This window comes from Pseudochaenichthys georgianus, chromosome 7, assembly GCF_902827115.2.
Source record: "Pseudochaenichthys georgianus chromosome 7, fPseGeo1.2, whole genome shotgun sequence".
In the NCBI taxonomy this organism is placed as follows: Eukaryota; Metazoa; Chordata; class Actinopteri; order Perciformes; family Channichthyidae; genus Pseudochaenichthys; species Pseudochaenichthys georgianus.
The window spans coordinates 19,597,115-19,624,632 of record NC_047509.1 but is presented as its reverse complement, the minus strand read 5'-3'; the positions used below and the strand labels follow the sequence as shown (position 1 = coordinate 19,624,632).

General features: G+C 40.8%; 1 protein-coding gene across 5 annotated transcripts; it reads left to right on the top strand.

Moving 5' to 3' along the window:
* The first annotated feature begins 9,635 nt into the window (after nt 1–9,635).
* On the top strand, nt 9,636–27,498 carry LOC117449371 (RNA-binding motif, single-stranded-interacting protein 2-like). 5 transcript variants are annotated; one of them, XM_034087018.1, is made up of 14 exons: nt 9,636–9,767; nt 15,563–15,753; nt 18,579–18,637; nt 19,496–19,587; nt 21,957–22,114; nt 22,353–22,432; nt 22,636–22,745; nt 22,837–22,883; nt 22,974–23,067; nt 23,719–23,769; nt 23,921–24,031; nt 24,551–24,631; nt 24,717–24,807; nt 24,908–27,498. In XM_034087018.1, the coding sequence occupies exons 1-13, from the start codon at nt 9,696–9,698 to the stop codon at nt 24,792–24,794; spliced, it is 1,224 nt and encodes a 407-aa protein (XP_033942909.1). In that variant the 5' UTR covers nt 9,636–9,695; the 3' UTR covers nt 24,795–24,807; nt 24,908–27,498. The 5 variants fall into 5 exon arrangements, with proteins under 5 accessions (XP_033942909.1, XP_033942910.1, XP_033942908.1 ...); XM_034087019.1 differs by having other exon boundaries at nt 15,560–15,753; nt 24,732–24,807; XM_034087017.1 differs by having other exon boundaries at nt 15,560–15,753.
* The last annotated feature ends 20 nt before the right edge of the window (nt 27,499–27,518 follow it).

Here is a 27,518-nt window from a genome sequence, read left to right as displayed (position 1 = left end):
CATCTGTGCTATTGTATGCATTATTTTTGACCAAACATTTCTGCAGGCATGGCAGAATATGGCACTATTTTTACATGAATATTCTAGCCATTGTCTATTTTTATACCACGAGCTGCAAAATGACCGCCTTACCCCACTGTACAGGCGGGTACCTGTTTAGATATACCTGGGCAGGCTCTGTTTTGCCGTGGTATCCTGGCACCTGCGGGCCGCAGAGGGGCGGCGTAGTTTCGGGCGACGAAGACTGCTGCTCCGGGGCCGGCGAGTCAGGCGGGAGTAAGTTAGTGTCCACAACAGAGGGTAACGTGATGTCCCCATCTGACCTGTTGCTACTGTCTGCAGTAGATGCAGTGTTACTGGCGTTTAGTGATGGTTGCTTTAACCATTTTTGTATAAATGATTATCCACAGATCAGATGTGTGTCACTGCTATGGAAGCACTTTGGAAATGATGCACGCGCAGCGGAGCAGGTCACCCGCATCTGACACAATTTGTTGTTTGTATTTGTCGCTCCGTTCTCTTTTTTGAATAGAGGGTGCATAACATTCAACTGCCCCGAAGATCCCGACGCGAAGCCTGAAGGGTAAACACCAGGTTTACTAATCTACCCGCACAATGTGTCTCTGGTGTCGGAATGTCTCGCTATGTTAGTAAATTCTTAAAAAACAAAACACCATTTAATTTCGGGTTAAAACGTGTTGTAACTGCGTTACTGAGCATTGTAACGGGTAATATATTACCCATATTTCATTAGTAATGCGTTACATTACTTTGTTACAGCAAAAAGTAATATATTACTGTAACTCCATTACTTTTGTAACGCGTTACACCCAACACTGACGCTCTGTGCTGCAGCCACTGCTCTCTTTTATCCCTTTCATTCCATTTTTTAATACATTTTTAACCCAGACCAAACAGGGCTTTTATAAACTTGTATTGGTTTTACTACAGGAGTTTTTAAACACAAAATATTGACCCGAGAGCCTGTGCTCCCAAAACCCTAACCCAAATATACTGAGGCTGAACCTGGACTTTCAGCTTGGGGGCCCCCTAGTGGCCACAGGGGCCCTATGCATCCGCACAGTCCGCCTATAGGAAGAAACTGCCCTGGTTCACATACTTATTTGATTATTAAAATGTAAACCGATCTTTTTCATATGGGTGTTTTAGAGTTGTACCCCCTAGATCTAGTCTCTAGTAATACTGCTCAAAGTGCACCAGAATGAAGCATTTTACTTTAAAATGTTAAACAAATCTTTCCGGGCGGGAATACCCCCGGACCCCCCTAGAGGATGTGACGTCCACCCCCCAATTAGAACATGTTCTACAATAATGAATACATTTGAAACCTTATTTATGTTGTAAGGAAATATTTGTATGTATTCATGCAAACTGTGAAGAAGCTGGAAAATGATTTGGGTGAGAAAACTGTGAACTGTTTGTGGGGCCTGTGAACATTTGGTTTTGTGAGGACAAAAGGAAGAGGGGGAAGGTGTGGAGTTAACATACAGTCATCTCAGATCCCTGTGATAAGGAAGCTGAGCCACTGGGATTGGGGAACTTAAGATGTGAGCTGTTGATACTAATTTGGGCAGCCAATCACTGGTCTGGAAGGGGGGCGCAGATAACTCCTCCTCCGGTCAGCGAAGTATTTAGACAGGAATCCCAGCAGTGCCTCTCTCTCTCTCTCCTCTCGCTGGCACAGGTAATTATGGGATCCCACAGATAAACTGTATTTAATTTGTACTGTACTTGATTGTATTGCATTGTATATTACCATTAAAATGGATTATTGTTAAACGGTTACTTGTATGCTTTGGGTTTCCTTCCTGTAAGATAACGGCTTGTGTAGGGACGCGAGGAGATTTGGAAATGCGGCCTAGTTACCACCTAAATCTCCTAACAAATGGTGACCTCCGACGTTTCTGAATAAACATGAGCTGTGGAAGGATTCAGACGACCACACTGGGTCGGGAACAAGCACTTTTAGACGCCTCGGACAATAGCAGGGCCCTGTAGGATTGTCTGTAGGCGTTTCAGAGTGTTTTTGAAGTTTGAATGGAGTATACAATGCATATTTTTTACCATGTTAGGAAAGTTATATATAACACGTGAACGTTGATCGCAAGGTATAGAGAGTCCTGCGTGACGAGAAATTAAAGCAGTTTAGCGTGGATCTCAGGTAGTTTAGTCCTGAAGTGGCGTGGAAGCGGTGCAGTTCGTGGGCTGTGAGGTGTGAGTCCCACACGACGAAACCTGGACGCTCGATATTTTCAGATCGAGCCGCCGTTTAAAACTGGGGGTAAAATAGCAGTCTGAGACCGAATAAGCGAAAGTGTCAGTGGACTGTTATCTGTTAAATCCTTGGGAGAGAGCGCTAACGTCACCTACATTGTGACGAGACCGGCTCCCGTTTCCCTTGTCTGTAAAAATTAATTTGAAAGGCTGACGTAAACATAACGTTGATCGCAAGGTAGGCAGAGAGTCCTGCGTGACGACATATGTAGCACTTTATCAAGCCGGACAAACTGTACGGGGAATAAATCTGTGTGATTTTTACCCAAATAACCTGTGTGACCGATTGTCTGTGATAATCAGACATTCGCTCAGAAGAGTGAAGCTCATTTGTGCTCTGCTGCTGCCATCTAGTGGCTGAAAGGGGGGGAAGCACGTTAATTAAGTCAGATAAATAAAAGCGAAGTCAATATATTGCGTATATTTAACTAAATGACCTGTCTGTAGGTTGTCATTGTTGATTAGTACAGACCTTGTTTTATGTTGGTAAATGTAATGATACAAAAGCAAGCTATTCATCACAATTGTATTTTTAGGTTATGAATAAAACAAAAAGTAGTGGCCTAAGGGATAAGCAGAAAGGTTTTTGAACGCTTGTCAGTTATGACAGGGCGTTTAGGTTTTCAATGTGCGCCATCACGTTAAAACAGGATTGGTGGCATTTTCAGTTCATTGCTTGCTTCCACACGCCTTCCCCCTCCTTGTCTCTTTCACGACTATAGTTAATGCATTAGAACGATTGTCAACTTGCCGTGTTTCTAGGATTCGGACTCGCTGTTCCGGAACGGCCTTTCAAAATAAAAGCCAAAGGCCGCTGTTCGCCAGAGAGGCCTTCACAATAAAACAGCAATTGGCTTAACAATATATTTAACTTATATTACGTCCTTAAATATTGATTTTAATTCATTACAGATCTAACCTGCTTGTAACACAACTTTGATCAAAATAATAGGATAAGCAAGTGGTTAAAGGGGGTTTTCTGTCTGGCTCATTTGATTTAGAACTGAAGTAAGGGAGAATAGTGTTTTCATTCCTCATGGTTTATAGAGATAAATCATCAGTTTGTCTGGACTTTGATATAGAGATAGGATCATGGTGGAGAAGGAAGACCTTTTTTGGTTTCAAATTAAAGAAGAGTTTAAGGATGAAGTAAGCAGGACTTCAACTGGCCAAAAGACATTTTAAAGTTTAATATTCTTGGTTAGCAAACAAGACATCTGATTATTATGTCACACATGATAATCTTGCTATAGAAACTAGCTTAAAATATTGGAGAAAATATGTAGATGTTCTTTCGTAGTGTGTGGAATATGTGATGCTGGAAACATGTACGTTTTTCAATGTATAGGAGAAAATGGTTTCCTGAAAGAGTTATGTTGGGTAAATATGTAGCAATGGATGAAACAATTTTTAGAGTGAGTTTTTGTAATATCATTTGTAGACATCAATTAGGTTGTTTAGATGGCATTTAACAATTAAGACAGAAAGTATGATTACAAAGAGTCAGAGTGGAAAGGGTTGGATTTATTTAACCTCAGTGTGCTAGATTTTTTATAGGTAATGCGTCCCGAGACCTGGACTCCCCCTCTGAGTTAGAAAAGGCTACGATCCCGACCCTCCAAGCAGACAAAAGACCTAACCCAACGGAAGACTCCTCCTTCTCCATCGAACAGACAGAGAACCAGAGCTGAAACAACAACAACAAGACTGCAGCCAGAACTATCTCCACCTGTGGCATCCAGAACCAAACAGCATGCTGACGGGCAGAGATCTACGCTCATCAGTCCCTCAGACGGGACCATGAAGTTCCAAGCTGAGCACAAGCGCAAAGTGTGGGACATGAGAGCAGAATCCGCCCTCCATAAAAACAGCAGGGAGACTGTAAAGGAGGAGATGAAATGCGAAGCAGTGCAAGAACATTAGCATGATGAGGCATGCAGATGTAACTGGGCCAATGGCTGACAGCGGATGAAGTTACAGCTGATGGACTGAAGAGAACACAGAATCAGAGGAGTTGGCATGGTCGATTAGAAGTGAGGAGGCCGGGGTCACGGCTTGAGAAAACCAGAGGAGGAGAAAAGGAAAACGGGAATGAGTGAGTTTACACATAAACACACTTATTCACAAAACGCACATTTGAAGCATAAATACGTAAAGACAGAAAGATTTATTAAATTAAAAATAGCAGTAAACTATTAGAGTAAAATGAGAACACACTGAGGGTTCAGAGTACAACCATATTCTTCAATCTTTTCATCAGGTTAACAAAATATTCTTTGACATTGTTATTCACGTGTGAATAAAGTAGTGGGATAGTTTTAGGAACCACTCTATAAGACAAATCTTTATCTGTATGGATAATGTTAAAGGGAGAGCTGGTGCCAAGCCAGATATCGTATTCCAATCTAAATAATTGATTTCACCATTGTAGCATAGTTATTACCATAGGAAATATGAAATGACTTCTGTTTTAAATCCTTGATAAAGGAGGGAGTAATGGTTGCATGTTCGGACATCCAGGGTTCCACACACTGCTAAAGAGTTTAACATTGGTTTTTAGGTGGACCAGAATTGATGACATGTGGTTGTTATACCATTGTTATCGTGAACAAAACATAAATAAGGACATAGTATCTGCTTGAAGATGAATGGATTTCATATCCTAGAGGGGATTAGTTATTGTGAATACTCCACAAGGTATCTACTAATGTATTGTAAAGAACTTGAATTGCCTTGATAAATAAGTGAAGATAAGAAGATGTATGGACCATAAATTAGTCAAGTGGTAAATAAAAATAGCGGAAAAGAGGGGAACTATTAAAGGGAAGTGGAAAATCAGTCTAATACACACTGATTAAAAAAAAGGGGGGGGCATGAAGGAAGTATGCACTGGACTTTTTATTCGTGTGTGAATTTGGTAGTGTTTTAATTTGTTACAGTATTGATCAGTTCAAAGGGAGAGTTTTAGTAACAGCTCTATAAGATCAGATAAATATTTATTTATATAGGTCATGTTGAAGGGAAAGCTGGTTCTAAACAAAATATAGTATTTCAATTTGAGGTACTGGTTTCATGTTCAGACACCCAGAGTTCCACGCACTGTTAAAGAGGGTAACATTGTTCTTTAAGTGCACCAGAATTGAAGATAAATTGATAGAATGAGTTATGGAATACATAGCAGATCTTTACAGATCCTAGTAATGTTTTGACACAAGATAGTGATGTACACATGTTTCTGAAATAGATCTATTAGTCATTTTAATACTAATTAGGTGTAAATGAATTGCAGTAATAGTAATAGTACAATAAGGAAGTGACATTTTTTTGGCTAGACACTTTTCAGGGAATGTGGGAAACAGCAAGGAGGGGTTGGAGATATCTTGAACATTATAGTTGTAATTGTGAATTAATAAATGATGGCGCTCCATATATACAGATTTGTATAGACGGAGGATGCTGGCCTGTGCTGGAACATCTCTGCAGGGCACGACACATGGCCAAAAAGACTGAGACCAACTGACCGACAGGGTAACTTGGGAAGGCACTGTCAATGACTGACTCTGCGGTGAACCTGACCAAACCTGACTTTACAACCTGACAGTGTGAGTGTGTGTATGTCTGCACCTGATCAGTGCAACTGCATGATTTAAAACGATGACTAATCAAGCATGTTTTGGACTAACACATTATTTTTGTGTGATAATAATGTGTGAAATGAGAGGTTTCCTAACATTGCACAAAAGGGGAAACCGTATCTAATCTGCTTCATGATGTTTCACTCCCACAGGAGGTGGCGGTTTGAAGAATGTGAAACTCAAACTATGACATTTGGAATTCTGTTTCTTTTAGGACTGAATGATGGAGAGAAACACTCTCAAGTGTTTACTGGGAAAAATGTTTGGTATTGTCTTATAATCCATTATGACCTGAAGGTTTTCTTCCCATACAGGTTTTTGTTTACACATGAGAGAATGTGTAAAAAAGGGGGAGTGTAAACTTTACAATGTACATTTTTCATTTAGGGACTGAAAGGAACCTGCTGCCCAACTCCATTGTTCAATCTGACCATTGATTGACAGTTTTAGAATTGACCTGCTCCATATCTGGGGATAAGAGGCTGTTTGATGAATGTTGACATGTCTCTAGTATTGATTGAGTTATAGCAGGTGACACAGATAGAGAATCAGTGGCCAAGGGGCTGCCAGAGAGATGTAAGTCCAGAATGGAATACTGGAGAGACTGACCGGTGAGTAATGTTTCAACAGACAACATCATGTAACTAGCCTGGTAAAGAAGTAAGAGCCATAGACTTTATTGTTTAGGTCATTATGGGGATATACATTTCATCTACATTTGTAATAGAAAGACATTTGATGACAATTGTAAGGAATTTTGTATTCATTTTTTAGTAGGATAATATCTAAGACCTGACGGGTAGAAGCAGTATCACCAGGAAGCCATTCACTTTGTTAGTATTGTGATTTTGGTTGTTTTTGAATCCATAAGATTAGTGTGTTTCTTTACCAGAAACATTAGCAGTTCAAATCATATTTTTAGATTTTTAATGGGATCTCAGGGATTTCATTTAAATAAATACAGATGCTTGTCAGAAATTCAGAGCTATTGAAATATGTTATTTAGTTTACCTAAAGATGTTGTGGTTCTTATTTAGTGGGCACAGTCCAAGTATTAAGATTCTGAAGCTGCACAATTAATTTAGAAAACCTGTGCTCAGACGTCTGTTATTGTAAGACACCCCACCAACAGGCTCCAAGTTGCCACGCACTGGTGGGTCAAACAGCCGAGGGCCCCAGAGCCCGGAGCGTAGGCTTGAGGGATTTGTATCAGATTTCTCCACACAGGTTGCTGACGCCGAAAGGGGGACCCGAGACGCAGGAGGCTGACTGTCAACCCCAGGCTCTCCGGCCCCGACCGAGTGACCCCGAGGACATCCCATGCCGTCCGCCTACAAGGAAAGGGGGACAACTGGTACCACGGGAGCCAGTGTGCGGCGGGGAAAACACCTGCGAGGACCCTAGACGACATCAGGACAGATCTGGCTCTCGTCATGGAGGTCGACTCGGATGCTGTCATCAGCGGATTGGAGGAGAAGGACCTCGAGGACATCCATCATCCATCCAGCAGTCGTCCCGGGAGGCATCATCATCGGACCGGAGAAGGAAGATCGGGAGGACATCTATTCAGCATCGACTCGGAAGCTGCCATCAGCAAGCCGGAGGAGAAGGAAGACATCTCTCTAGCAGGCAGCCCAGAAGCCGCCGTCAGCGGATCAGAGGGGACAAAGACACGGCAAGCCAGGATGGCACAGGGGACTCCACTCTCCGCTGAAACAGGAGTGTGTGTTAAGTGCAACAAGACGGTGTATGGAGCCAGCCAGGCCTGCCAAGCTATAGGCAGCCTCTACCATGACAGCTGCTTCACCTGCAGCGCCTGTAGTAGGGAAGGCGTTCTACTATGACGCAGGAAGGGTTTTCTGTGAAGAGGACTTTCTGTACTCTGGGTTCCAGCAGTCTGCAGACAAGTGCAACGCAGGTGGACATCTAATCATGGACATGCAGGCCGGCAGGCCCTGGGGAAGTCTTACCGCCCCGGTTGCTTCCGCTGCGTCATCTGCAACGAGAGCCTGGACGGAGTGCCCTTCACGGTGGACACTGAGAATAAAAAGTATGGAGACTCAGCAGACAAGGATGCAGTTTTTTGCAAGTGCCTTGTGTAAATTGCACTCTCTTTTTTAAGAGTGCAAAAGAGGGAATTGTAAGGAAATATTTGTATGTATTCATGCAAACTGTGAAGAAGCTGGAAAATGATTTGGGTGAGAAAACTGTGAACTGTTTGTGGGGCCTGTGAACATTTGGTTTTGTGAGGACAAAAGGAAGAGGGGGAAGGTGTGGAGTTAACATACAGTCATCTCAGATCCCTATGATAAGGAAGCTGAGCCACTGGGATTGGGGAATTTAAGATGTGAGCTGTTGATACTAATTTGGGCAGCCAATCACTGGTCTGGAAGGGGGGCGCAGATAACTCCTCCTCCGGTCAGCGAAGTATTTAGACAGGAATCCCAGCAGTGCCTCTCTCTCTCTCTCCTCTCGCTGGCACAGGTAATTATGGGATCCCACAGATAAACTGTATTTAATTTGTACTGTACTTGATTGTATTGCATTGTATATTACCATTAAAATGGATTATTGTTAAACGGTTACTTGTATGCTTTGGGTTTCCTTCCTGTAAGATAACGGCTTGTGTAGGGACGCGAGGAGATTTGGAAATGCGGCCTAGTTACCACCTAAATCTCCTAACAATGTATACAACCAACATGTCAATACGTTTCAGTTTTTGTAGTGTATTGGTCTTTTGTAGAGATTTTTCATTTATTCTTTATATCAGGGGTGCCCAATACGTCGATCGCGATCGACCGGCTAGTGTGGGTAGATTGCATTGGCATTGGCATCCATCCTTATTATGGCATTTGCCACTTGATTGCCGTACAGGTAAGCCAGTCTGAAATCTCATATTTTCTAACACGCAGATCACCACGTATGTAGGGTCAACCGCGCCAGCTGCAAATCACCGGCGAGCTGATTATCTAGTTAGCCTTCCAATGTATACAATTATATTAAAGAAAGGTTATAAGGGGGGCCTCACCTCCTCATCTGAAGCACAAATGCGGCACAATGAGTGGAAGCGCGCCACAATTTCTCCACCGCTTCGAGGTTCCGGTGTTCGCAGTCCCCCCGCCCCCCCACCCCCTCGCGACACACTGGGCTTTACCACATAATTTTGGGCAGGGGCGGCCCTGTAGGTAGATCACTTTGACTTGGTCATTTTAAAAGTAGCTCCCATGCTGAAAAAGTGTGGGCACCCCTGCTTTATATATTCTATAGAGGGGGGGGGGGGGGGGCACCAAATCATAATGTCTAGGGCCGGCCCTGCATCCGACCCCCACATTGTTCCCCAGGCGCTCTATATATATATAATAATAATAATAATAATAGCTGCCCACTTCTCCTAAAGTGGGTTTAATGCAGAGTCTACATTTTACTTGGTGCTGTATCCATGTGGGACAATCCAAAAAAATAATTTGATTCTAAATTATCCAAGGTGACTTGGATTACTTGTACAGTGGGATTTTATCATTCTAGCTTTTATTTATTTCCTTTATGACCCTCAAAATGTTGGACAGGAGGCTTGCAGGCATAAAACCCTGAGATAAAGTGAGATATGACACACAATATCATATAACCAGTGTAGAGTGTGTAGAGCACATCAAAGTGCTGGGAAGAGCGACTCCAATCCCCACCGCTGTTCCCGGCTGAATATCCCCGGCTGACGTCAGCTGACTGCTCGGCTCTCCGCTCCTCCGGACACAGCGCCGCGTAAAAATGCTGCTCTCTGTGCCGCCAAGGACAGGATTCAACCCGTACAACGGCTACACCGGCACAATCATCAAGAAGGTAAATAAGAACACATGCAGCCTACTTTTACCCTCTCCTATTCATTAACAGTCAGTCATTTCTCGATGCGGTGCTGTTCGAGCCCTTCAGTTAAAAGCTGCTCGGCTGTTTAAGCTGCAGTGTCCTTGAAAGTGGATCACAGGCGACGTTTAAACTCTCTTACTTGCTGTTGCTCTGAGCTTTTTTTATTTTGTTGCCACATTGTACAAACTAACACGGGTCCCGTTACATTGTTGCCTGGAGATTACTACAACAGTTTGCTTTCGTTTTTTTCCCGAAAGGCTCGCTCTTCCCTTCCTACATCTAGCCTGCACGCAGAGAACCGCTTATAAATGCGCTGTAGATGCTCGTTTGACTGCGAATAAGCCAATAAACGCTTACTATATTCGACTTTAATGTGAATTCGTGGGGGTTGAATCAACTGCGTAATGTTTAGGTCATGTTTCATTGAATTACCCAGAAGTTAGCGAAGTCTTTTTTTCCTCTTTTACGCGTACCCATATGCCCCACCCCTTCGGTCCTTCTAATGATGACTGAGTGGGTTTTGCATGGCACTATGTAAAATAGGAAAGTTACAGAGCATGTAATAAGACTAATATAACATATGTGGCTGTATGGGATGTGCAGATCAGTTATAGAGCATTGTCAACAGAGCTGGATCAATATCTAAGGTCTTGTATTGATCAGATTGTCTTCTCCTATGAATAATTCATGGTGTGACATTGTTCAACCACCTTTCCTGTAGTGTAGACTATATAGATTTTTTTTAATTCTAGGATAAAGGTTTTACAAGATCACAGAAGACTGTGTCCACAAACAGTGTAAACGTATTAGTCATGTATGGATTTGGAGCATTTTGATTTGTGATTCTTAAATAAATAGTTAAACTACTAAGGTTTCATGCCAAAATGTGTTTGAAGAGAAGTATGTCGACGCCTGACTCAACATTTCTTGAAAAACACAAGAACAATACTGAAATCAAATACCTCCCTCCTTCCCTGTGTTATTCCCTTCCCTGCCTTGCGGCTGGCAGGAATTCAGATTGCTCAGATTAATGACCTGGAATTCCTGGAATCCTGGATTCAGACAATGTGCTCATTTCAAGAGGGGCTCTGCAAACTCAAACCTTTTCCTTGAAAGAAGACATGCACACATGTTTTTTTTTACTACACATTTTGCATTGTTAGAGCGCCAAAGTCACACAGAGGAAAGACTTGTAAATCCAACGTCAAGTGCTAACCCCTGGTCTGTGTCTTTTACTACGAGAAAAAGGGCGGAGAAAAAGAAAAGGATTTAGACATCCCCCCTTTCCTCTGCTTTCGATTAACTCCCCGCGTCCTTCTCCTTTCTCCCCGGTGTGTTTCACATACCTTGAGTTCTTGTCTGTCAGTGGTTCTGTTCACACGGAACAGAGCCTGAACATTCCTCCTAACTGACGAATCTCTGCTGTCTTCAGGGTGTTGGATACCTGTTGAAAAATACGTTTTTAGTTGTCTGTAGAGACTTTTCTGTTGTTTTTAATAAAACTAGACTGAGACTGGAGAAGGAGTGCAAGGAGAGTTCTTACCTTTTAGCCACAGGACGCCAAGGATTTTCATTAATTTTCTGATTTGGTTTATTCCACATTGTACGTTTTTTCTTGCAGCTGCAGGGATATAATATAAAGACTTTGTATTCTGTTACACTATGATCTTTTCCACAGTGCCTTTTAAAGTTTCTCTAGCAACGCAGGTAGGACTTCATCTTTTGTATATTTATCATTCAAGATTAAATATTTAATGTATTTGTGAAAATATTCTTGCATAGCATGATTACTGTTTTCTAAATATGGAGATTATGACTTTGACTGTTAATTTGTGCATTTTTTAAATGCTATGGTATGATTATAGAAAGTGCAGTTATGTTGAAAGTAAGCAAACGTAATCGATTTTAACTAATTGCTAGTATTACATTAATATTTACTTTTTAATTGATTTTATTATTTCCCTAGAGATAAAGATAATTAGATGGGAACTATATGTGACCTTTAAGAACATTTTGTTAGATTGTTTAATTGCATTATTTTCCTTATCAGTTGCATAAAATATTTGTGTTGCCAGAGAGACGTTTCCTTTTTCATGCGTCAGACAACCAGACTAGTATCTAAGCTATAGCTTAAGAGTTAAATGCATACACCATGCCTCACTTGGCACTCACTGTTCTATCCTGGATGAAAAAGTATTTGAGTCACCTGCGCTCCCTACAGGCATCACCCCTGCCCCCCAACTGTAATCACCTCATCAGTCTACAGCTGCTGCTGAGAGCACACTGCCTCTCTCTGCATCACGTTGTTGTCCATTTACTGTAGTTACGCTTCTTTCACAACTGTACAAATAATACAAAGAGCCAATTCATCTTACTGCAACTATACTCCATAGTCTCTGATATTAATTGGGATGTGAGGACTCTTTCTACATATATATATATATATATAAATATATATGTCTAGTTTCTCTGTACAGTAAGTACTACATTTGCTTGAATTAACTGAGCATAAATTGTTCAGAATAGGAATCATTTGTTATTATACATAGAAGTAATGCATCTCATTTTCTATCCATTTATCATGTCATTTGTTAATTGTACATGTGCACATGTTGTATGTGTACAGGAAGATTTCCTGTATGTATCAGTTCCCAGAGAGCTGTGCCTTCAGGAATGTAGTTCAATTTAACGATGAGAGCTTGATCCATAATCTTAAATAAAAAACATGTCCGTTCACTTTAAGGAGAGACACATAAACATTTGGGAATTTCAGAGGAATGTAAGGAATGTTCAGAGATGACACTGTGGTGCATGTCAAGAACAGTGTAAAGAAAAGTGTGTGGCTGTGGACTGACAAGTAAAAAGTAGGAAGGAAACCAGAAAGATGAGGTCAGATTATGGGCACAGACAAACTGAACAGAATTGCAACCTTAAAAGCAAAAAAAAAGTGATCTCCTATCATGCACATTTAAGACACTTAACGACTTTCTCTTTTTTGTTCTGAATGCACATTTTCCTGCATTTGGCATTACCTTACATGGGAGGTGAAACACCTGGAGCTGGGCTCTGGGCAGATGGGGAGTAGGTGTGGATCTGAATCACTGCCATCTTTTCCTCAGAAGGAGCCTAGCAGAGCGATCTTAATGAGACACTACCTTCTGACTAGAGAGCACATGAGAGGGATTAGTGTTTTCCGCTAACAAGCTCAGATCCTAATTAGACAGGCCTCAGTAGCCCGGCTAGGGCCCGGACTCGGTCTCCCGTCAGATCCTATCTCACCAGGCCTCTGCAGGTGCATCCCTCCTGATAGTGTGTGCGGGCCACCTACAGTGAAGGCAAGGGAAAGCACAGGAAGAGGCTGTCATTGTGGAAAAGCAAACAGTGTGCTATTGATGCTTAGAAGAGAAGGAGATTAGAGAAGAGGGCTGAGATGAATAGGCTCTGTGAGTCACTGTGATTTTATAAGCTTGACTAAAAAGACAGGGAGTAAGTTCTGAAGGCTGATTCCTAGACACTTTGGAAAACATCAGGAAGCCAATCAGGTAATTTGGATAAATAAAGCAGCAAGAGTTATTGTTGTTGCTAGTAATGTTAGTTAGTTATTTTATATGAAACTCATAAGTAATACGAGTTATCAGAGTACACATTTAACCTGAAGTCGGTGTTAAGCTGTCAGGTAAAAATGACTTTGTATTAAGAAATATTGCATAAAATGTACATTTTGCTAGTTATATTGCCTGTAGATCATCAGCTGGCTTTAGATCACGGTTTAATGTTCATATTCATGTAGAGTGAACGCAGTGTATTTGACTCTTTCTTTTATCAGAAAGTTTTCGGAAACACAGTTTTAAAGTCTTGAGAAGTAGTTTCCTTAAACTATGAGATGAGGTAAGGGCTTAAAGTTTAACTTTATGTGGGACAAAGTTTGAGATTTCCCAGAGATAATTCCATGTAATTATTCGTAGGCTATTACGTTTGTTTTAAAAACAGCACCTTCCATTGCATGACATCCAGCTAACTAGCTAACGCTAAATGTTCAAAATGTTTCTTCTGCACAAGTACAGTATGTCAAAGCTCGTGAACACCTTTGTGAGTTTATATATAACTCATCGCAAAAATGAAGTGCTTACAAACCTGATTACTTTTAATTTAATGCAGCTTCATGCCCTTTCCCTGATATCTAGTTAGCGTTGTTGTAGAATTTTTGTATTGACCTCTGATGTTGACTGACTTGATATGTAACCAATACAAATGCGAATAGCAACAGCTCTGTTAGTTGATTGGTTGTGGTATGTTGGCATGATTGGTTGATTTTCTTTACTTCCAGCCCAGAGATGTTCGCCTATTTACTGCCTTTTCCTTCTTCCTTAAATGTTGATGTCATATTTATATTTTAATGTTATTTTCAGTTATCACATTCATACCAGATTTTAATTGATGAATATCAGAATTGATTTGAATGTTGCAACAATGTAGGAATTATACTGCAACCATAGTGAGTTTGAAAAATAAATTCATGTATTTTTTTTAACTTTCAATTGTTAGTTTCTTAAAATGTGTTGTTACTTTATAGTTTTTATAGTGTTTCCCAAATACAACATGTGCTAGCTGGGTAGAATATTATGTATTATGTAGTTGACCATTAGCTTGATTCTAGCAGTCTTTTGACAGCTCCCTCTCTGTTAATAAGCTGGTGGTCCAGTGCTGACCTTGTGGTGTCCAACAAGCCATCCCATTGTTCCCTGGGGCAGAGCCTGCTGACCCTTACTAATCAAACAGTTCCTCATCCACCAGCACTGGCAGGAAGGCAACACCAAGGCCAAACTTAGCTGACATTTGACATCCAGTTTTAGTTATTCCATGTTTTGTAGTATTCAAAGATTTTTAAATGCGATTATTGAGAACAGCAGGCACACAAATAACATTGTGGATGTATACAGTAGGCAGACTGGGATAAATATATGTGACCTTCAGAATACTTCATATGTCCCAGTTCATTCAAGTCATTCAAAAAGCATTTAGTATGTAGCCACACAGAGCTTTGCCACCCGAACAATACAGACAATACTGTTAAATTGAGTTAGTTTTGTTGCTGTTCAAAGCACTGAAAAACGTAATCTAAAAAAGCCAATATAAAAGTTTCTGTCCGGAAACAATTTCCTGGTTACGGTTGATAATCCACAGTTCTCCCTGTGAACAGTTTGGATTGGAACTGTTTCAAATGCTCCCAATGAAAAAAAGTCCAGCTTCATCCAACAACATAAAAGCCTCTCTTGTAGCAGTGTGGAGCGAAGCAACTTTAATTCCAACCATTTATTTTAAACAGTATTACAGTTTACATGTCGCTGCTTGTAGAGGAGTTCAGTTAATTTTACCAGTAAATGTTTGAAGTGTCTGTATAACCTTGTAGTGGCTGATTTATATGATTTCCATCTCAAAACAGGGCACGTTAAGAGCCTGTAGTCCATTAATACATTTTAACTCTTTTATATACAAAAAATGTAATGAACTTTTGGGATAACATTTGACTGGAATTGTACCTTATGAATACATGGTACAAACAAAATGTATTGATTGATTGTCTACAAATCATCACACCAACTTGCAAAGATATTTTGTATGTTTGACCTTTCAATGATTTTTCTTGTTCCACATCCAGAAAGATACTGCATTGGCGTATACATTCAATTCCATGTAACTAAATTAACATCTGCTTTGTGTTATTTGAACAATACCAAATCTTACTATGCCCTGTGTTTGTTCTCCAGCAGACGTATGTGTCCCCTTCCAACCATCACATGGCTCCTCCAAGCCCCAACCACAACAACAATAGCAACACCACCTCCATCAGCAATGGCAGCAGCTGCAGCAGTGGGGGAGAGCAGCTGAGCAAAACCAACCTGTACATCCGCGGACTCCACCCAGGAACCACCGACCAGGATCTAGTCAAACTCTGCCAGCCGTAAGTCACCCAAATACCAATTGCTCCAACTTCACATGCACATCCAATAATTCTCTCTCTGTATGCTGGCTGCTAACATTAACCAGGTTATAGCTGCAGACTAGATTAAGATGGAACAGAGTTCAGGGTGCATGGTTAGATGGCTGACCGGCTGAATGCGTCAAGTATTGCATTTCCTCCTTACCTGCCTAAGCCTTAGCAGGTATTTCTGGAGCGAATAAGAGGGTCACATTTTCATCCGCGTGTTTTTGAAGCCCATCATCTAGTGGCCCTGTGGAAAAACCAACAATCATTTTGGCAGCAAACGTAGACCTTTCACTTTGGCACAGCTAAGCACAGACTTTCCAACAACTAGGTACAGAATGTTTAGTCTCCCTCTCTCACGCTAATCCTTTCTGTATGTCTCCTCTTGCTCCCACATAAGTTATTTCTCCTCTGTGTTTAAGTCTTGTAGATTAGCATCAAACAGTATGATGTGAATAATACTATGCTCTACTCATTCATTGTCATATTTTGCACTATAAATAACCCACTCATGTTGCTCATCAGTGTGACTGTGAGTCTTTGAAAACTCTGTTGTGGGCAGCATGTAGTCACACATCACACAACGGCATCATCGAATCCATCTGATATGTTTGTAAGGCTTTCAGTGGAAGGACATCACAACAAGTAGGGCTGAGATGAATGGTCTGGGCTCACGTAATTGAATTCTGGAGCCTGGTGATGAGGACCAGAAGAGCAGAGTGAGAGAAAAGGAGGGAAAATGGGGGGGATTGAATAAGGGAGAGAGGGAGGGAGAGGCCTGCTATTTTACAGCTGTCTGGAAGATATGGCTCACATGAGGCTGCCCAACCCTACAGGAAACGGCGAGCCCAGGGGAAAGGGAAAGACAAACAAGGGCAACAGCAGAAAGGGGGGCTGAAGGGGTGGATGGAGAGAATCAGAGGGGGAGGAGTGGATGGAGTTCAGGGTTTGTGTGTCAGGTGGTGTTCTGTAGGGGTAGTTCTCAAATTTCTGCTTTAACAGAGCAGATAAAATCACTGCATGACATTTGCCTTTTAGCAGAACACATTAGAGTCAATGTAACTCTCAGTTAAACTAGACTGAGAGAGGATACTGTATCCAATAATAGTTAATTGGGAAAATGCTTTTCGATGAGGATGTAAAGCAGTAGGGAATACAAGTGATGGAGACAATTTGACTTAGTTAACTCAAGTTAGAACAGCAAATGTGGGCATGGTTTCAGGACACAACACACCCAAAGCTCCCCTCCCCCACACTCAGAGTTGTTGTATGCTCGCTCTGAGATGTACTGTGTTGGGAGCGAGGGATGAGAGGACGGGATGGGGGTTGGTTCTCCATCTCCGGCCCCTGCAGTAGTTTCTCTGGGTGCCTCGCTGCCGCCCTAGTCTGTATCTAGTGGTTGACCATGGATGGACATGGGGCTGGAGTATGCTCCCTCACGCATGGCTGAGTCTCAAGCCCCTCTCTGCGTTCTGCATCACAAAGTCAAAGACCTCTGAGCGCAATTCATTAAACGGCTATCTCAACTTCGTAAGCAGGAGAGTAGAGTGAGTAGAACTGACGGCTTGAATGCTAGAAATAATGTGAAATCTTGGACTGGTGTTATTGCTGTGCGCCCAGTAATGATGCATCTGAAACTATTCTAAGACAATTTAGTGGCATTTTATGGCTTACAATCAGAAATGTTCCATGAAATAGTGACATAATAAAATGTCTATGGAAGAAAAGAAAAAATGGAGAACATATCGAAGAGGTTTTATGAAGGGGATAAACACAGATAAGACCCAAGAATGAAGATAAACAGAACGTTTGAGGTTATTTAAAGCCACTGAGTATTAACATGCTTCAGTGGATTGACATACCAAGCAGGAAGAGAAAGTCGAACTTCGATGAAAATCTCATCATTTAAATCATTTAGAACAATTTAATATCCAATTTTTAGTAATCCCAGAGATTAATTGTCAGAATAACATTTTAGCAGGTCATTGCATAATCCCTACTAATCGAGTATATTTAAAAATTGACTCTTTTGGCCTGGATTATATGTGGCAGTGTTGCAGTGTCAGTGAATGAAAGCTGGATTGCTTTGTGAGAGGCACTAAGACCCAGTGGAGGGCAGAGCGCTGCTGAGAGGCTGGTTAGTAGAATGAGAGTATGGCTGGAAGCCAGCATTGGACAGGACAGCCAAGGAGAGGCATATCAGATTACACTGCATGCACATGCCTGGAGAGATGGGAACCGATAGACACTCTGCCGCACACAAGCATTTGCCTAAGCCAGGGACTATCCTATGCATCTGCAGTGTCTTTAGCTGGCCAGCTGGATGGATAATGCAGGATTTTTGTATTGATAGTACAATTATGAAGCAATCTGAAAGTGCAGCAGAGGGATTTATTTTTACTATATGTTCACGTCATGTTGGATTCCCCTTGAGTTACGATCCCTATTGACATCTTTGTGAGACCTGGAATAAATAAAATATGGGAAATCTATATTTTTCTAGCATGCAGAAACCCACGTGACATTATTCTTATTTCATTTAATTTATGTCCCACCTCCTCTCTAAAGATTTCCCTATGCACATCATTTATTATAAGATGGTGTAATTGTATTCAGTGTCACTGCATTGAATCTGTCAGGTGAATTATAATTCAGTCATCATGGAGTACAATCCCATAGGGTGTGTTGAGTTTAGAGAGAAACCACGCTATGTTGCAATGCTAATATTGAATGTAAACAAGGCTTTATTTTCAGCAAACAGTGCAGTCCAGTCGTTGAGTGTGAACCTTACTCTTTTTCAGGTATGGAAAAATCGTGTCCACCAAGGCCATTTTGGACAAGACTACCAACAAGTGCAAAGGTCAGAGTAAAGGCCTCAGCAGGTTCAAATCAATTGTGGTACAAGAAGTGAACTTGAAGTAAATTGTTATATAAAGACTACAATTACAATCATGTAACTTCAGACAGAGAAACACCAACACTTCCCAAGTCACAGGAAGACACAAAGGCTTGGAAAGGAATCAGAGGTTCTGTAGCATTTGTTTTGACAACTGTCTGAGGTTTTCACAATTACTTTGACTGCAACCATTTTACAGGAAAAATGCCTGCCAAAGTTTCATTTACATTACTTTTGTTATGACAGTCAGTTAAGCCAAAGGGCATTTGTAAATGACTCTCCCTCTTAAAAAACGTTCTCCCTTTGTGTAACTTATTTATGTTTTACTTCCTATCAGTTCCTATTGTTCAATTAGGATAAGCCTCAGCAGGCATTTTTCCATTTTGTAATTTTTAGATTATTACTTTAATATAGTCAGTAAATAAGTTCATACCACCCTATATTATCACGTTCTAATTTCACTACAACACAACAAGGTGAAACTTACATCAGCGCAACACTAAATAGTTTCCATCTCTTCTGCAGGTACACCACATTGCTACTTCTTTCTTCTTTATAAAGCTATTTAAAGTCTTTATTTCGTTGCCAAAGGTGTACTTTGTTAAACTTCACAACTATATGTACTTTACAGGTGTGTATTGTGTGTTGTAAAACGTTATCTGTGAAGAGGCACAGTCCAAACCTAACTGGCTGTCTTTTCAGATTCAATCGTACTATAAGAGCTTCATGAGCTCACATTACACGCCTGTGTCCACAGAGTCCTGCGGTATGCATGTCATTGTCATAACGTGTATGTCTTGCTGTATGTATCGCTCCCTGCAGGCTATGGCTTTGTTGACTTTGACAGTTCGGGCTCAGCTCAGAAGGCAGTGACAGCGCTGAAGGCGGGAGGAGTGCAGGCTCAGATGGCCAAGGTAAAAACACCATTTGAGATGTTAATATTTAGAGTTCATTGCTTACGACTTAGTTTTGGCTTTAATCAAATAATGTCTGTGGAGTAAAAGTATAAGCACATGAAAATCCGACTTTCCCAAATGTTCACAGTGACTAAGCAAAAGTTCAAGGGTTAATTATAAATAAAAAATGAATTGCTGAATTATTAACCAGTAGAAGAGCGGTTGTTCCTCTGTCTTATCTGCTGCTTATAAAAGTCTCTTTTAGAGCTGTCGCAAGCTCTTTCTCCAACTTGTCGTCTCTCCCCATGTTTTTTGTTATTATTTGTGCCACGGTTCAGGAATATAAGCCAATTAAGCCTCAGTATGAGCATGTCTGTGTGTGTGTGTGTGTGTGTGTGTGTGTGTGTGTGTGTGTGTGTGTGTGTGTGTGTGTGTGTGTGTGTGTGTGTGTGTGTGTGTGTGTGTGTGTGTGTGTGTGTGTGTGTGTGTGTGTGTGTGTGTGTGTGTGTGTGTGTGTGTGTGTGTTTGCTGGGCGGTGCACTGGGTGTAGGCTTAAATGAGTGTATTTATGGGTATTACTGCACTGTAGAATAAGTGTGCACAAATAAGAGTGCATGGATGCAACCAGGTATGTGTGTGCACGTGTACATGATGTGTGCGTGTGCAGGTTATGCTTCATAGTGGGGACGGTGTTGGGGGAGTGTGTCCCTGCCCCCTGTACAAAGGACCTGTGTGTTCTCCCTGGTGGCATCTGACTCAGTGTCTGAGCAGCTCCCCAGTCAGCAGGGCCCTGTGCCCAGCCAGCCGCCCTGTCCACAAACACACACACACACACACACACACACACACACACACACACACACACACACACACACACACACACACACACACACACACACACACACACACACACACACACACACACACACACACACACACACACACACATACACATGCACTTCACCAGCCTTGCCTCAAACGGATTATGACACACACAAACAAGCCACGCACACCACCAACACCCTGGGAAAGCTGATCTCCCTGTAAGCTGGATCACTGACACTCATACGGCTTCTTGCTCACAACTTGATTTCACTCACCTCCTCTCTCCGGGTTTACAGCGAGGCTTATGTTTGAGTCAGATTTCTCTCTGACTCATTGTGACTCATTTGCGGTTGAAATACACAGCAGGTCTTCTTTGCTCACATGGGTTCGAGCTTCATCTCCTAGTAACACTGCTGTGGAGGAGGAAGAGGAGGAGAGAGGTGAAGGAGAAATCACCTTCAGCACAGGTCGCAGCTATTGCATGCATTATTCATGGGGTGGAAATTAATTCACACTGCATGTACAGGTTTAATCACATCTGCACTGAGATAATGAATATGCATTATGGTTAGAGGGTGATACAGATTGGTTATCTTACAAGATGCTGTTGTTCAAATCTAATTTTCAGCAGGAGGGTTAGGGTTAGAAAGAAAGGAAATACGAAGCCTACAAAATAGTTCAAATGCACAAAACTAAACTGAAGCACTTCTAGGAGTTTCTTTCATGTTGTTCATTAATAATTACCAAGTCAGTTTTCAAAAACCTGCATAATATTCCTGATTTATGCAAGCCGACGGTGCCGGCCTCATGCCTGCATTCAAGGTCGGGATTACCCCATGAATATTACTGCATGAATGCAAGCGACAATATTACCATGACCTAGGAAACAGGATGACAATGTTAGCCTTGTGGGGACGATGATAGCATAATGCTTTAGATGCTCTTCAGATCATTTCCAAAGGTCTTTGTCCAAAAATGTCTCTTCTATGATTCTCCACCGAGCGAGAGCACATCATCATTTTAAATCATCCATGGATGAAGAGCCATATGAAATGTAATTATGCTTTGATGTTACAATACCTGGATCCTGACAAAAGAGTCTCTCATAATGAGCCTGTGATACCCTTTTGGGCATAACGTGGGGTGATGGAGTATGAGAGATAAGCAGGCAGAAGTAAAGAAGTTGGAAGAGTAAAAGTAGAGGCAGAAATAGAGAAATTAGTTCAGCTGAAGCGCCAATACTATCTCCACCATCTCTGAATTTCTCTTTTCTCCTTAGACCTCACGCCAAAATTAAATTGATATCAACTCCAGACACTCCACTGTCGTTCTCACACAGTTTTTAACTGTCTTGCCACCCTTCTAAATATCAGACACCTTACACACTTTCTAAACGCTATATCAATTCTCTTTAGCCTGCAGCTAATGGGTAGCCCTTGATTGTTGAAGGGCTCCTGACATCATAATTAATTTGGGTTTCTGCCATGCAGGAAAAAATAAGAGCTCTGTCAGCTTAATTTCGTCGTGCATTAATGACCGTGTGGCTTTTTTTCTCCATTCAGCAACAAGAGCAGGACCCCACCAATTTATACATCTCCAATCTGCCGATGTCCATGGACGAGCAGGAGCTGGAGAGCATGCTGAAGCCCTTCAGCCAGGCCATTTCCACCCGAATCCTCCGTGACGCCAACGGAACCAGCAGAGGAGTGGGCTTTGCCAGGTTAAAAGCTTTGGTTATTGAGTTACATGTATTAGGACAGCTGGTCAAATTGATTAATGATGGCATAGTCTCATGAGCCATGAAGAAAATATCCAGTTTCAGTATTTTTCATGTTGAGTGAGCCCTCTGGTGGCCAGTGAGGGTAGCCAATCTCCAACTGGATATATTGACTCAGCACGATATCTTGTAACCTGCTATTGTTAACAAAATAATAATTTTGTATATTCTTTTTCTATAGGATGGAGTCAACAGAGAAATGTGAAGCTATCATCCAACATTTCAATGGAAAATATATTAAGACTCCTCCTGGAATTCCAGGTGAGGTTTCTTTTATATGACATCTTGTTTGAATATAGCATTATTAAGAAATAATAGGAAGAAAGAGTATAGTATTTATGATACACAACAAGTAATATTCTCTTACTTGGCACTGAATATATGTTTTCATACAGCATAATATTTTCTTACTAGTGTACTGAATATTTATCTTCAAATAACATAATATTTTCTCGCTGGTCCAGTGCCACCAGAGCCCCTGTTGTGTAAGTTTGCTGACGGAGGCCAGAAGAAGCGTCAGAGCCAAGGAAAATATCTGCAGAACGGCCGGCCCTGGGCGAGAGATGGCGACACTGTGAGTTTATTTCTTAGTGTTAATGTCTTCCGTGGAAACACTTTAGTATGCAACTTTGCTTGTGACACAGTCATTTGTCCCTTTTCTGCAGGGAGGAATGACTCTGACCTATGACCCCACCACAGCCTTACAGAACGGGTCAGTACTTCTACTAAGACAAACCCTTTAAAACCCAGAGGGAGTGCGACCATGTTGTGGTGACTAATAACGTTATGTCTCTTTCTTCAGATTCTACTCCTCTCCATACAGCATCGCCCCCAACAGGATGATGGGGCCCACCTCCCTCTCCCCATACATGCATTCACCTATGTCCTCCTACCAGGTACTTTCAGACCCTCAGAGCTGGGCTGTTGGTTAGTTGAGATGCTAATTCCTTTTTTCTTTCCCCTCTGTGAAAAATAACTTACTATCCTCGTATCTGGCAAACAAAAACAATGCCTAGAAGCTTTGCTTGTTTCTCCTGAATATACCTAAGGGGACAGTTCTCTTTGTCAACTTGACTGCTGACTTTCTGACTAAATCTATATATTGTAACTAAAGTTGTCCTTAACAAAAGACATTCTTAATTGACTTACAGTCATACCATTTTGTCAAATAACTGACACGTTGATTCAATAAACAGTGCACAGGGATTTCAGAAATGAGTTATTGAACATAAAAGAAGCATACAATCTAATTGTAACTAAGACACATTTTTGTATGTATGTTATATCTGTATTTGTAATTTTGTACTATTTTTTCACATTCTGAAATTTGGCAATATCTATGCTGTCTGTTTTTTGTTTGGTAATCAAATATATGTTTTAAAGATGTTAAACTGTGGCTTAATCAGACCCAGGCCTGCTGTCAAATTCCCGTAAACTGTAAAACACGAGTTGCCAAAAATGCTTGAAATCTTTAAAACAGTGCATGGGGCTTTTCTTGACTATTTTCTATTTTGTTGAAACTATTTATGTTTTTCTTGTTCCTACAGGTACACAACCCATCCTGGCTACATCACCAGTCCTACATCATGCCGCCCACAGTGAGTATCAGGTTTCTTTAGCCTTCCTTCCTGTTTTTGTTGCAGGAGAAGCATTTTAATATTCTGCTGCCTTCACACTCTGTCTGTCTGACTAACGGTGTCTTTATTTTAACGGCAACTGCTTACCCTGCTGTATTTGTTTTCTTTATAGGGAGCCGTCCTGACGCCAGGAATGGACCACACCATGTCCATCCAGCCCACCTCCATGATGGGGCCCCTGGCGCAGCAGCTCAGCCACCTCTCCATGGGCAGCAGCGGCACCGTCAGTACAGAGCAGAACCTTCATCATTTAGCTAGCTGATGTTCAGCTGTTAGATAGTTTAACCAGTCTATGATTGTGTTATACAAGAAAGTCCAAGTCAACTTTATTGTCAATCTTTCAGTTTGTGTGTACAGACAGAGAAATCAAAATACCGTTTCCCAACAATCCCGAATACAAAATACAATTATATATAGAAATATGTATAAACCTATATACACAATCAACAGACACCTACATAAGTGTATAGTAAGGTTCTGAAAAAAGCAATAATCTAAACTTTTCCTGAGGATTCACTGACTCTTTTTATAGATCTGCCGAATCCATATAATGAAGAAGACTTTTATTTGGCAAATTAGATCAATCAAATGAGTTAAAATCCGATGAATGTTATCTTGAGTTTCAGCTAAGCTTTGCTACCTTGGCTGATAAACACAGTTGTAATGTTGCTTATACATCGGGTCTAGTACAGCTTCATTTGACAATGTCTAATGGTCATATATCCTCTCTATTCTCCTGCAGTACATGCCTGCTAACACGTCTATGCAGGGGACCTACATCCCCCAGTACACCCAAGTGCCTTCCGCCAACATCTCAGTTGAGGTAACAACCTATATCTGTCCTCACGAGAACAGTTTAAGTGTTATGTTAAATAATCACAAACATTAATCATTGTTTCCTGCCTCAGGAAAGTGCCGTCCAGCCACCTGTTGCCATAGAGACAGCCACAGAACACGCAGCCTACACCTACCAGCATAACAAGTGAAGAGGTGGCAGAGGTGGGTTTTAATCAGTTGTTGTTTGCTTGTTTTGTGTCTGTGTATGTGAACATAATCCAAAAATAAATGTTCGCTTCACTTTGATGTTACTGTTTGTCAGATCTTCTCCTGGAGCCGGAGTTGCTCTCTCAAGGGGCCCAAAGTGCTGAAACTCTGCACACGACTCTGAACGTATGGCACCAGACACACTCGGGAGGAACACGGACTGTTACACAGAAAGGACAACAAAATATATATTTTCTACAAACTCATATTTTAAAACAAACTCTTTAACTTCAAACAACCCCGGCTGGAGGATGGCAGACAATGGAAGAACAGAACAAGGATGCATCTATTTTGATATAGGTCAAGAAAAGAGTCAAACACAGACACTCACAGTCAATACTACTAATAATAATACTCCGGGGAGCTAGAATGAAACCAGGAATACACCATTTCAACACCATGTTTTATTTTGAGTCATGTTTTTTTCACTTTTTTGTAAGACATGCCGATTTTACTTTGTTAGTTTGATGCTTTCAGGCTTTGAACCTGCCTTTTTGTACATAACTCTTTGTTTTGGTGTGCTTCTTGCTTCATGTGTCCTAGTTTGACTGATGCAAATGTATAAATACAGGGCTCTCTAGGCTAAAAGGAGAAGTATTTCCAGAAGCTCACGCTTTAGACGTCTCTCAAAGTAACAGCAATTTGATCAGGTATGAAACCTTACCTGAGGTGGTCTCGCTTCTTTTTGGCACTTCAAATAATTTATAGTTCCAACAATCTCGATAAAGCTGCAGACAATCATAAGATAACAAAAAAGACAACATGTAGAGATTATTTCACAGGAGGATTTCTTTTAAAGAGCTAGATTAAAGCATTCCAGAGATTATTCCCAGGAAGATGAGCTGCTCCACTCCAAAGTTTTCTTACATCTCACACAGAGCTGCCTGTAAATAAGAGATTTAGATGTATTTAGGCTTTCTTTTGATTTCCTATCATCCGTCTAGTAATGCTTCAGTTCTTTAATAACAATATTATACCAAATTGTCTGAACAATGCAATGTATGTATTGCTGTGTTTTTTGTATGAGGGGAAGCTGATTCTCCACAACATCCCAAAATGTTTCTGAAGCAAGAATTAGATGTTGTTATTAGAGTTTGAAGTTCTTATTACATGGACATGGAAAACAACTGCTAAAGTGTGGCTCTGTTATTCCATCAGAAAACACTATCAAGGTTTATTATGGCCATTTTAATACTGGCCATTGTTTTGTGTTTGCATCTGCTTACTTACTTCTACCTACTTACTGCATTTCTGTTTTTCACCCTCGTGTTTTTTTTACATTTCTTATTTAAAGGTTTTCTTGTTTTGTTTTAATTCAGTTTTAATACGTTTAAGATTCGTTCCTATTTTTCAAAGAAGTTGTGTGTTTATTTTTGATAGTGTGTTGTGTGCTTCACATAGTGTGAAATAGATGTTTTCATCTTTTTTTGAAATAGTGATTTGTTTTTAAGTGTGCATACATCTCTTGTTCTGTTGTCAGATGCTTCAATGTTTTTAAAAGACATTTCAGTTCTGTATGTTGGCACTACTCCTGATAGTTACATATGCTAGGTTCAGATACAGAGTTGTTCCCCAAGCATTTGGGAACAATGTTAGAGAAATACCTGCTCAATACCTCGACTTATCTCATCCTGCCAGAGAAACGTATATTCAGTTTGTGTACATGGGTCACAGGCAATAACCAACAACAGTAGGTCTCATGGCTGTTCACAGCTGGTACTGTGTCCACTTCTTCCAACTCCTCCGTCCATTGTTTGGAAACACTCCCAAGGTCTGACGATCTATGCAATTAATTTATGGTCCTTACAAATGCAATACTCCAGATATCCCTTACATCGTGAAAGTGATCACCTCACAATATGACTTCACATTCTGGCTCACTGATTTTATCTTTGATAAGAATTGTTTGCTTTCTGACTGACACATTCATGTCTGGTTCATTAACTGTTAGTACAATTGCTGCATTAAAAGGGAACTATTTCAATCCAAAATCTGGTTGTTGTTTAAATGACTGTAAAAAGTAGGAACTCCAAGAAATATAAAAATGGCAGGTGTCGTCCACTTATCTAGCCAACTTCTATTTTACATGAACACCATGAAGATGTAATTCATTCTTCCATCAGGTAGCATTTTGTATGTTCTGGTTACATTTTTTCAATCTGGTCCTGTTAGTCAAATTGCTTAGTAGGTGACATGGCTTCATTTGCAGGAGAAAATTAAACTTCACAGAAATGCCTTAGATTTAACTGTAAGGGTTAGTGAAGTGCTACTCAGAGGGCTGTTTTTATTTCATGCACTATTGTTGAAAAGACAGTTTGTCATATCAAACTTCTCTGAACATGGATCTATGAAGCAACATAGAAACATTTTTAAATTACTATCTTCGTTTCCACTATCATTCAAATATTTGCATCCAAAATGTTAAAAGTAAATGTAATGATGGCTAATTGTAATAAGTGTAAATAACTATTGCTGCAAGTAGAAATGTTTAGGTCATCACATTTAAGTCACATGGGGTCAGTTTGTAACTCATGTTCAGAGATGTGTGTGTGTGTTTTGTTTGTAGTGTGCATCCACCAACCTCTTCTCAGTAAATGTTCAGTCGGTCTCCTTCATAGAATAAAACCCTACAGCTATTAAACATTTCACTTTGTTTAGATTTGTAA